At 40.2% G+C, this 12,278-nt stretch overlaps 1 protein-coding gene across 4 annotated transcripts in view; it reads left to right on the forward strand.

Annotated features, from left to right (window-relative positions):
• The window catches only part of NRP1 (neuropilin 1), a 137,198-nt gene that overhangs the window by 55,336 nt on the left and 69,584 nt on the right, over positions 1 to 12,278 (forward strand). For all 4 annotated transcript variants that reach the window (XM_032349326.1, XM_032349328.1, XM_032349327.1 and 1 more), the window contains 2 exons: positions 1,223 to 1,404; positions 7,304 to 7,531. In XM_032349326.1, coding sequence (XP_032205217.1) covers positions 1,223 to 1,404; positions 7,304 to 7,531 — 410 coding nt within the window. The remainder of the gene's footprint in view (positions 1 to 1,222; positions 1,405 to 7,303; positions 7,532 to 12,278) is intronic.

Raw genomic sequence — 12,278 nt, forward strand, 5'->3', positions numbered from 1 at the left:
TCAGAAAGATTTCCCCCACTTTGATCTCTTTTAAATTGCCAGATATAGTTGATATTACTGCCATATTTTAGCCATTCCTGAAATTAATATATCCCAGGACTTTTGAACCAAGTTAAACACAGAAATAAAATGAAGGTTTGAAATGAACGGATTGTAATGTTTTCATGTCAGGGCTGGAAGAAAAACGGAAGACAGCTCAGGTTCTCTGGCTCCCAGGTGACTTGGTAAATAACAGGAGAGGGAAGGGAAAGACGCTGAGAAATGGGTAACACCAAGCAAACTAGAATCTCTCTATTTTCCAGAAGGATGCTATTCTATTGGAGACAGCTCCCTTTTGGAAACAAACAAAAAAATATGTGTTAACTCAGTGCAGTGTTTAGGATAATATTTTATCACGACTTCCTTTACCATTTGTCTCTTCAGGGTATTGTTATTCAGCCTGAACGTGTTTTGTTTTGTTTTTTTTCTTTAATCATATCACTTTGGTGACTCCAAGTGTGCCACATTTCCCTTCCAAAGAACAGTGTTCCTTTAAAGATTCAGGCTGGTGGGTGTAAACAAAGTAACTTTCCATGTTTAAATAAGCGTTTTTCTTCCGAGAGATGATGTTCTGCAATTCCAGATAGTCTTGGGGCAGATGATCTCTGTCTTAACCACTGTGGGTACAGAGAGAGGTTTTTTCCCCTAAGAAGTCTGGAGTTTGGTAGAATTGAGTTAAATCGTAAAGAATCTGTTTATTATTCTGTGGCCATATGTTTAGAGGGTCGCTCACAGAAATCAAAGTATTGTTCATGGAGAGCTCCAGCCAAGGAGACATTTTGAATTCATAAAAGAACTTCACAGTTTGAAAAGAATGAATGGCATTATATATTGACACCCCACCACCATAGACAAAGGAACACAATTTAATACTAGAGAATTGTGCTCGTGAGATTTTTCTTTTTCTTGTTAATTGGTTACTTTAAGTGACATTGTCTGCAAGTATAATGGACACCATTATTCTTAATAGTTCTGTGTTGCCAGATGATGTACACAGACACGATGTAGTCCATTTCAATTATTTCATTTTGCTGAATTTTTCTCCCTCCATGAAACACAGTGGTGCATGCAGAGAGCACTGTTTTCCTGACAGACTGTGCTGCATAGGGCTGCCTTCTAAATCACTGAAATTTTGAGGGCATTTCTCGCTAACCTCTTGTTTTCTTCCGTACTTCTGTGCTAGGTATGACTACGTGGAAGTCATCGATGGAGAGAATGAAAATGGACGCTTGTGGGGAAAGTTCTGCGGAAAGATTGCCCCTTCTCCTGTAGTGTCTTCAGGGCCCTTTCTCTTTATCAAATTTGTCTCTGACTATGAGACACATGGTGCTGGATTTTCCATACGTTATGAAATTTTCAAGAGAGGTGAGTGACTTCCCATAGAACAAGTATAACTCAACGGTAATTCACATTGTTTGATTCCATGAAAGACCAAACGAAAAAGACCAAACAAATAGAAGACGTAATGCTTTTATCTTTTTGTGAAAAATCATATATGTTCCCACTATAAAACTGTTGGAAAATATTTTACCCAAAGAAAAATTACCCGATGTATGGAGGAAGTTATGTTTAAGTATTTCAGGGCTCAAAATTGCATCATTCTAATATGCTGACCAGTGTTTATAAGACATATATTCTGTAAAACTCTTTTAAGAGCCTTTATTCTTAGCTTGCTTTTTCAAAAGTAAGTCTGATCTGCCCTCGAAGCTTGAGTTCCTTCATTAAAAATGTGTGAGTCCCTTTTACCTTAAAGTCTTGTGCATCCTGTTCCCTTTGTTTTATTACAAAATTCACAACTGGTATTTCCCAGGAAAAGCAAAGTTGTCCACTATCTTTCGAGTTTTCTAAAACTATTGAAGGAAGAAGAGCTTTTCTATTAATGTCCGTTAAGAAGAGGAATAGTTGGGGAAAGAAGTTCTTGGAAGAAACCGAACAGCAAAGCTTTAAATGTTATTCCCCTTAGGAAATAAAGGTCCTTCTCCCTCTCCAATATAATCACTTAGTCAACTATTCCAATGGTATATATTGAGATAGATAGAACCTGACAATTCCTAGTCTCTCAGCCTTAAGAAATTGAACGCATATATCAGTCAATTGATAAACAATGTATCTTTATCTGGATGTCACTGTTTTCCAATAAGAGCTATTAGATTCCTTTAATGTGTTAAATTCAGCCTTCCCTTTTAAGTTGACAGTAATGTGGGGAGTGGGGACCAATCCAGGGCCAGAGGTTCAAGATCTGAGTATGTTGTCCTAGAATATAAGAGAAAACCTTTTTTAATAGGAAAAAAAATTAGCCATGCCAATTACAGATTCTCAGCAGTAACTGAGAATTAAAAAAAAAAAAAAAGAGTCATTAAGTTTCTGGGATCATTGGTACAACTTTTTAAAAATTTCAAAGAAATCTGGCACTGTCCCCATATAAGTTTGGAGAGAGGGAGATAACTTTTTTCAAAAATTTATATAAGCATATACTTAGAAAATCTATAGCATAAGTAATAGTCTATATACAACATCAGTATGTACAGCTGATTACGTATGTACTTATTTTCTTGTGTGGAAAGCTGCTGGACCTGTTCTCTAAATCATATTGTACATGTATGCATATCTACACACACATATTGTACTTGTATGCATATGTACATACACATGTATAAACACGTCTACATTTGCTTGCTTACCTGCCTATGGCACTATCAAAGAAAACATGGGGTCAGAAAAGAGTTGAGGAGTAGCCTTTGATTTGCATTGCTTCTCGAAGATCTGAAGATGGTTGAAAAAGAGAGCTCGGTAACTAAGTCATTAAGAATTCTTCTTCCTTCCAAATGAACTCAGTTCCCTACACCTTCATTCCCCGGAGGTACTGTCCTTTCCCTGCCCTGATCTCCAACACCACCCTTGAGACTTGAAGCCTTAATTCTTTTCTCTTCATTTCCCTACATTCAGGGTGGCTTCTAGTTCTTTTGAATTTGTATCCACAAGTCTCCAAAAGTCATGCTGACTTTTTGCGTCCACAGCCACTAACTCAATCAGCCCAATTTGGGTTCTCCCTATGTTTTCTTATCCTACACCTTCTTATCCTACAACTTCTCAAATGGTCATCAAGCCGTTGTCCCTGAGGTGCCTTTGGCAGCTGTCCATCACCCATGGAGTCAAGCTTCAATATCCCATTGTGTCAAGCTCAAGGCTTGACATCAAGTGTTCCCGACCTTCTCCAGCCTTACCTCGCGCAGATCCACACTCGGCTTCCTGCCCAAGGACAGTGTGCTGGGTTAAGTCCAACAGACTAAATGCAAAGTTAATTCTGCCTTTGACTATCTTCGTGCATGTTCTGAGCCTCAGAATCCTCATCTGGTAAATGGATAATAGTGTCCAGGACTGACTTGTGGGGAAGATTGGTTGAAATGGAAACATGGGAAACATGGAGCCAGTGCCCGTCACCAAAAATGTCTTCAGTAAACACGAGCCTTGACGACACTCATGGATATGGCTTGTGCTATCAGATTGCAGAGCCCTTGCTCCTTAACCTCCACGGAAACCTGGCTCTAAACTTGTTCTTGTCGGGAAGCTTTTCCTAATTCTTCTACTTTTTTTTCCTATGTGTATACCCGACTTGTTCCCTACACATGCGTACAATACACACATATACATACCATACACACACACACACACACACACACACACACAGATGTGTTTTACTAACCATTATGTTTCTCCTTAATATTTTCAAATTTGTTCATGTGTGCATAGTTCATTTTCCAACCAGATTGGTACCACCTGAAAAATGCAAAGAAAATATCTTATCCCCTCCCACCTCACTGTACATACTGCATTCTTACAGGGGTTCCACAGGAAGTCATTAGCTAATACAGTACACTAATGCATACATATACAAGTTCATGGACATTTTTTCCCCTAAAAAGCCATTTAATGATATTATAGAATCCATGAATCTCCTTTAAAAAACTACCACTTCTTCCAGAGTACAGCAATTTCAATTTGCCTCAAAACACATACATTATACTAATCATAGTTGAACCGATAAATGAGCCTTTCACCAGTTGACCTTGAGGTTTCCTGGCAATAGATTACAGTTCTAAGGAAAATTTAGGCCATTCCTGCATCCCTAAGGTTGCATTTCTAGAAGACCACCTTTGCCTGACAGTCAGCAAAACCCATTCCCTCCTCTTCCCATGCCTTCTGGAGACACCCCGGACACCCTGATTTTCTCCCCAGGTTCCCCACTTTCCCCTCGTCCATGTCTTTTCCTAGATGCTGAAAGCTTAGGCCACCCCCCTAAAGTTATTCCCACTCACCAAAAAAATCTCTCCAGGGAACCCATGCTTCCCTACCTATCACTCTTCCCCTGTCCTTCCCTTGGCCTGAGTCATCCAGGCTCAACGGCTGGAAGAAGCTGGAGACATTTTCGGTGGGTTTCTATGTGGGGAAGGCACATTTATTGAAAGTGAGATTGGTCACTTCATATATTATGTGTTTTAGAGTCTGCATATTTAATAATAATTCCAAAGAGAGTATCTTAGCTATTATTATTATATATCCTAATGTCATTAACAATGTGGCATGGCCTTCTTACAGCACAAGGTCCCCTAAGTCTTACGAATAACCTCGAAAGCACGGTGTTCAAGGGCTGCCCAGTCCAAGTGTGCACCTCTCACAACAGCACCTTGCTCACTCGTAGGCACACGGGGCTGCTCACCCTCCCTCCTGTTTAGTGCTTGTGTATACTCTGCAGGATTCCTTAACCCACACCACTGCCTTGATCCTCTTTGGGAAGTGCTTCCTCAACAGTGGCAAACCTACACAACAGTGAACAAGAAAAATGTTATCACAAATCTTGATGTTTACAGGAGGAAGCAGGAAATTATAGAATCTCTTTGAGTTTGAAGGGCTTTTTTTTTTTCCCAAATCCCAAAGCCCACCTCCCATTTGTTATACACAGAATCTGAGGACCAGGAATGTTAGGAGGCCACCTAAGGTTACACAGCAGGTTAGCAGTAGAGGTTGGACTAGAACTCAGATCTGGTGCTCAATCCAGTTCTCTTCCACTACCCCCATAGAATTTCTCCAATTTTTGTTGCATACCTGGGCTAGCTTCCGTGAAGGCGTTGAAATTTATTTGATCTTGAAAATATGCCCTTGGGGTGCCTGGGTGGCTCAGTTGGTTGAGGATCTGCCTTCGGCTCAGGTAATAATCCTAGGGTCCTGGGATCAAGACCCGAGTCAGGCTCCCTGCTCAGTGAGGAGCCTGCTTCACCCTCTCCCTCTACCCAATGCTTACCCTGCTTGTGCGCTCTCTCTCTGTCTCTCTGACAAATAAATAAATAAAGTCTTAAAAAAACAAGTATGCCCTTAATTCCTATCATTTTTTCCCTCTCATTAAATTTTGATCTCACCTAAGTAATTTTATCTTTTTAAGAAGGAGAAAATATTAGTACTGAATTAAAGCCTGCTGTCAGTTTGCCTTACAAGGGCCTAGCCAAAGCATTATTTTTGCCCCAGGCAGGAAGCTGGAGGGCTCCAGGGTCATTGTTCCTAAATAAAAGGGCTTCCAGTATCATAAATCTATTATTTCAAATTGCTGATTTGCATTAGCGTAGTCACTGTCATTTGAGAAGCAAGCCACTCATTTAGAAACAATATAAACAGTACAGCATATTTCATAATCTTCTCACCTGTAACTGACATGGTAAAATGCCACATATTAATAACTTTAACTAGAATCAGATAAATAAGTATCTGCAGCCATCATGGCGAAGAGTGAGCCACAACTGAGAAGACTTCCAGAGGCATTTTAAACCAGTCAGACCTCTACAGGCCGGGTTTATTGTGCACAGCTAGTAAGTTTTATTCTTCTGCATGTCTAGTGCCATAGACATCTAATATGTACATGGGGAGCAAGCAATTGATTTGTTTACTCAAAAGGCTGCCAGATGCACGGAGTTGGAGATTCAGAGTACCAACCCTAGACACTAAAAATAGAGATCTTCTATTTAAATTTAATCTGTATTGATGACTACACTGTTGCCTCTAGGACTTGGCTCTGTGGGAGAATATTTAGTTAAGAACATTCTCAACAAACCTCCTTATTTAGAGTTGAACCCATGCATGCCATCACGGGACCCCCATCGGTGAGACAATGGCCCAGGAGAAGAATGGTTGAACTTAACTTTCCCCCAGGTTGGATCTTGAGGTTTGAAAGGGTCAAGTCATCTCTGATTCCAGGAGTGTCTTAAGATCTCTTTGGAAAATCATGCCAGTGGTGGCGGTGATAAGGGCCCAAGATGATGGGCTCACATTCTTGCAGATGGGCCATTTCCAATGGTGGTGAATACCATCCCATGTGGTCCTGGCTGCCGTGAATTGAAATTGCGGTCATCCGGAGGGTCAAAAGGTCAACTTGCAATACATGTGTGTATGAGCTAGACCAATGTAAATTACAAATTAGCATAATTTGTAAAGTATTGAGAACACTGACTAGTCATTGAAATTATACTCTAAAAATGTGTGCATTACACACCCACACAACTATATTAAAAAATAATTTTAGAATGACACTGTATCTGCTACTTTGGGGAAGGCAACGATGTCAACATTGATATCAAGTGACTTCTAGCAACACGGCCTGTAATCACAGTTTATCATGCCCTCACTAACAGCCACACTTTACCGCCACACCTGTGTCAACACCACTCAGAATGAGTCACTCACCCTGGGTACATGTACGAATTACCTTTCACATTTAGTTTGTCAAAGAGGCATAGGTCACATCTGGCAGAGTTACTGAGTCACTGGTGTAGGAATCTGAAACCCAAACTCCCTCCACTGAATTCTCTCCCTTGCCTTTGTAAATGTTCTATTTCACCAATAAAGGGCTGTCAGCCTCAAGATTTAAAGATTTAAGCTTGAAGGGGCTATAATTATTTCTCTAGGGCTCTGTCGAGATTTCTGTAGCTTACTCATTCATTGTTCCCACATGATTTTATATTTGTCATTTTTTTCTCTGCAACAGCAGAAGTTTTTAAATTGCTTCACACAAATGGAAAACTAAGGGGAACGCAATAAATCTGAACTTGACTTTCCATACTTATCGCTCCTATGAAAAGGCTGAGTAATGAATGATTAGGACAGTGATTGTAATGGTGAGCTTTTATTAGAAATATATGTTGCCTTTGCTCAGGTTATTTCTTGGTGAAGTCGTGTGAGTGGGATTTTTACTTTGCTCCTTCTTTTCTTTTACTCCCAGGTCCTGAATGTTCCCAGAATTACACAGCATCTAGTGGAGTGATAAAGTCCCCCGGATTCCCTGAAAAATATCCCAACGGCCTTGAATGCACTTATATTATCTTTGCGCCAAAGATGTCAGAGATTATCCTGGAATTTGAAAGCTTTGACCTGGAGCTCGACTCAAATCCTCCCGGGGGGATGTTCTGTCGCTATGACCGGCTAGAAATCTGGGATGGATTCCCTGATGGTAAGAAGGGCAGGAAGCATCCCAAAAAGGGAAGAACCTGGGGGAAGGGCCCTCGGATACTTTTACAAGTGTCATGATACATGCAACATTTTTTTTAAAAAAATAGCTCAAAAGGAGGAGGAAAAACAAACCAAAATGGTAAGTCTCTTTATGCAAAGCAACAATGAAACATTTCAGTTCAAAAGACCATAATTATCTTGTTCAGTTTCTTCATTTTATAGACAAGGAAACTGAGGATGAAAGATTATACATGGTCTTATGGACTCTTTTTTTTTTTTTTTTTTTTTGTGGTAGAATTGGGACCAACACATGGTTTTCCTGACTAAAGTATTTTGCTCCTTTCATTGACCTTCCTACTGGTCATTAATTCATAGACCCTAAGAGAGCAGTTAAGTCAAACCATTCACTTTACAAATGCGGAGATTAAGGACCAGAGAGGTTAAGTACTTGATACAATTTTAAGGATGAAATGTGCATCTATTATGAAGTTACCAAAAATTTAGAAACTTAGAAAAGGAATGAGAATGTTTGGACATTCCTAATCTGGGGGCAGAGGCGGGGCATTGCTAATTTAGAGAGATTCCTTGTCTGCTCTGAGGCAATTTTTATCTTTGGCAATTTGAATCACCTCAAAACATCCTCTATCTACACTGAACTTATCATCTAAATTCGTCCTACATTTAAAAAATATTGACTGAACACCTACCATGTACCAAGCCCTGGTCTGGCCACTTGCTAAATATAACAGTCAAAGATGGCTGCCCTCTCTAAACTTCAGTCCTGCCAGGGAGAATGAGACAATAAACCATACACATTCTAGATGAATGACTTATGTGGTTAGAATGTCAAAAGGTGAGAAGTTCTATAAACAACAACAACAAAAAAATGGAAAGAAAGAAAAAGAAGAGGAGAGCAAAAGCATGAAAAGAGCTAGGGTTAGGAAGAGGGATGTGTATGTTGAAATTTTAAGTAAGGTGGTCAGGGTCAGTCTTAATACAAAAATGAAATTTTAGCAAAGATTTGAAGGAGGGGGTGGGTAGCCATGTGAATAGCTAAATGAAAGTTTTCCATGTCAATCCTTGTGAATTAGGAGGTGAATGGCAAAAATACACACCCAAATCCTGAACAGAGGGAGATAATATCAAATAATTTGTTGCAGCTGCATTGCTTGTCTTGTGTTTAGTCTGGTTTAATATTGAGATTTCTCTAGAGAACACACTCCACACAGATCAGAAAGGGCAGGCTGGAAGTTCTTACAAGTCATGCAGTTAGAGATATATAACCATCTATAAAATAAAGCCAGATATTATGATCAGGCAGGAGAAAGGAATATTTAAATAAATATTAAATTGTAAATGAAGGGCAAGTATCACATGAAATAGATTGCCTTTGCCTTTGAAATGACATTAAAATTATCAGTGTAATTCAATGTAGCTGTGTTCCTCAGCAGTAAACAGCAATGGAGATAAACTGGGTTTAGGGGAAGCTTATATTGTCATTGGGGTAAATGGGTGAGCTATCATTGGTTTAGTTTTTTCTTTGGTCTATTACTATATAAATAGGGTTATGATGATCTTATCGAAACTCCTTCATTAAGTAATGAGATTTGCCCAAACAGAGTGCTGATTGATTTCCAAGTAGTCAATCCGATAATTAGGAAAACAATATTATAATAGTATTGTAATAATAGTTGGAACATTTAATAATGGGTTTATTTGTTCACAACCCAAATTTGCAGCCTTCCTTTCCAGAACTTACATTTAAATTGACATCTGAAAAGGAGGTCCAATCAACCAACTATTTTAGAATACTTTCAGAAAGAAGCACATTGTTATTAGTGTCAAGGGTTTCTCAAAGTAGTAATTTTCTGGCTCTAGAAAATCACTGAGTTGAAGCGAGGAACAATTAACAATAAGAATTATCAGCCCTGTAATTCACTCATGTTTGAAACTATGGTGCACTTGACTTATTCCCAGAGAAAACTGGCCTTGGAATGTGAAAACTGTGTATATTTGTTAAAAGTTAACCAGCTTCGTCCAGCCTACTCTAGAGTAACAGCTCTCTCCTTTTTAGGCAAAATGGCAGACGGTCCCTCCTGGGCTCCTCGTCAGTGGCACGAGAGACATTTTTGTCATACTAGTTCAACACAGACAGTTCCTTGCCAGCAAAATTGCTTTTACTCTTTGATTCCCCTTCTAAAAACAACAACCAGGAGGTGCTGAAGGCTGTAAACCATCCCGTGATTTTAGGTTGCATTTTATCATACACAATGCATGAGAGGACTAAGTCATTGAAAGCTACCCATTGCTTTAGACTGACTTTGAAGAATAGTGATTTACTCCAGAACTCAGAATCCGAGACACACATGGGGTGAATCACACATCCTCACGGACTGGTCTCGGAAGCTCCACGGACTCACAGGTAGAGACTCTGAAGTGACTGATGGAAGTTTGCATATGGTTTGTGAGCCGGGAGCTGAGTGTGCCCCCCTGGCGGGTGTCACAAGTGTTTGTGCTGAATCATGGAGCCCAGCGTGAATGCTTAGCTCCCATGGCATGAACACACTTGAAGTCCGCTCTCATCTAGGCTGGCCAAGGAACCGGAAATGCAGTTGTTACCCACATCCCAAAAGTTATCAACTAACTGTTTGAGGAATAGGTTGCATGAAAACTAGATTGAGCTCTGTTTGGTTTTTATTGACTTACTCTTAATATTAAAATTAACCTTCGGAGGTAGAAATAGAAAATAAAAATGATATAAGCATAAAATAGACACATTCCAAGATATAAATGACACAAAGGTGCAGATTTTTTTTTTCCCCCCCTGGGGAAGAGTTGCAAAGTCCCAATATCCTCCAATAAAAAGTTTACTATTGTAGAAGAGTACATGGTCTCTTTTATACCCTTATACCTTTTTGAAAAGATTCCTTTTTTTGTTTGGTTATTCGGAATGCCTCATTTTAAAATGAGGAGATTGGTGCCCTTTTTTCCCACATAGAAAGGAGGCAGAAAGCCAAGCTGTCTGATTCTAAGGTGGGTTATAATTCCTGGAAAGATGAATGGAAAAATACAGAGAACTGGGTACTGCCATTCAGGGTTGCTGGTGTATCTTTTAAACAACACAAACCCCATATCGCCTTCACACTTGGAAAGATATGATCACTGTGGACCTACTGTCCCCACAAGAGATTGCTTGGCACATGTTGCAGGCTTAAATTCTTCAATAATGCAATTTTTGAGTTCTACTGCTGTCTTTGTGACAGTTTCCATTCATCTCCTTGGCCTTTGGGTCTACGATAACGGAAGTAGGAAATCCAATAGCTGTGTCCATGTAAATACACAAATGAGCACACTCAGGAGATGGATAAGAATCCTGCGTGCACTCCTGCTCAGATCAATATTGCATTAGCTTGCTGTGCTAAGGTCTTGCTGTTGTTCAGGAAAATTCAATACTTCTTTGTCTTATGGTCGAAAAAGCCTTTTCACTCTCGTATCTCGAGGGCTCCTAAAGAGAGTTGCGCACTGCTGTCCGGGGGCAATGTTCTGAAGGACAGAAGGCAGATTTACCCAGCAAGTCTTCAACATTATAAACCAGTGAGTCATGGAGACTCTCTAAATTATGAGTCTGCATTAGACAAGTTCTCTTCTGTTTGCTCTTTCAAAGAGATTCCCCCTCCCCCCCACTTCCCTGGAGGAATGGGGTAGTAGTGGAGGGCGAGAATCTGCAGCTTAAGGGGCGGGGGGCAAGTGCAGCTTTCCTTGTGCACTTGTATTCTTGGAGGGTTCAGTGGCTGTGGGGATCAGAGAATGGCTCCAAGGACTCAGGCTGCAAAAGTTTGCCCACAAATTAAAGAAACAGAAAGTTATGAAGCCACGATAATGGAATTTAAATGAGGAAAAAGAGTGAGATCATATGAATGGACTCTAGGCTTCTCATTAAGATTGCGCATCAGAAATGGGATTCCTTTTGTGGAAAGGGAAGACCCGAGTTAATGACTCTAGCATGATGTTCTCGTGCATGTGTCATGGGCAACTTTTGCATTCCAAAGGGAAGGAAAAAAAGTGTTGGATTCATTCAGGTTGAAGAAAATCTGGCAAACAACTAACACATGTAGAAGCTGAGGCTCAGACTGAAACTGAAGAGAAACAAAACAGTTTCCTCTCCTGAGACTGCCAACTGGGAAGTCTGATATGACAACATTTTCTTCCCATGATGCAGAGCCACTGCTCGTGACCACGTGGCACCTTGTAGAAAACCGGTATTGATGCCCCTAATGGGCTCTGTCCTTGTTTTCTTCATGACAAAGCAGTCTAAACACACACACACACACACACACACACACACACACACACACAGAGTGTTTGGTTGCTGGAGAGGGAGGGGTTACTGTAGGGAAAACTCTTTGAATTCAATCAAATCAATTACTGTGAAAGATATTCAACGAAACCAATTTGCACTAACTCCAATGTGGAAACACTTTGGTTGGGTTTTTGGTGTTTTGATTTTTATTTTGTTTTGTTTTTAAGTGGGTTGGCCAAGAGCTGGAAACCTGTTAGCCAAGGATCTGAGTACCCTAAAAAGCAGGGTGTTCAGACAAGCCAGCTGCCTACCAGGAGCTCAGAGGGTCCATGTGGCTCCAGGGAGATCAGCTCTTCTGAGGCTCACTTTTTCAATCACATTTGAAGCTTCTCCTAGTCCCCCATCAACTGCCTTCTGCATCCAAGTTACACACATGGGCCTTGGTACA

This window comes from Mustela erminea, chromosome 6 (genome assembly GCF_009829155.1).
Source record: "Mustela erminea isolate mMusErm1 chromosome 6, mMusErm1.Pri, whole genome shotgun sequence".
In the NCBI taxonomy this organism is placed as follows: Eukaryota; Metazoa; Chordata; class Mammalia; order Carnivora; family Mustelidae; genus Mustela; species Mustela erminea.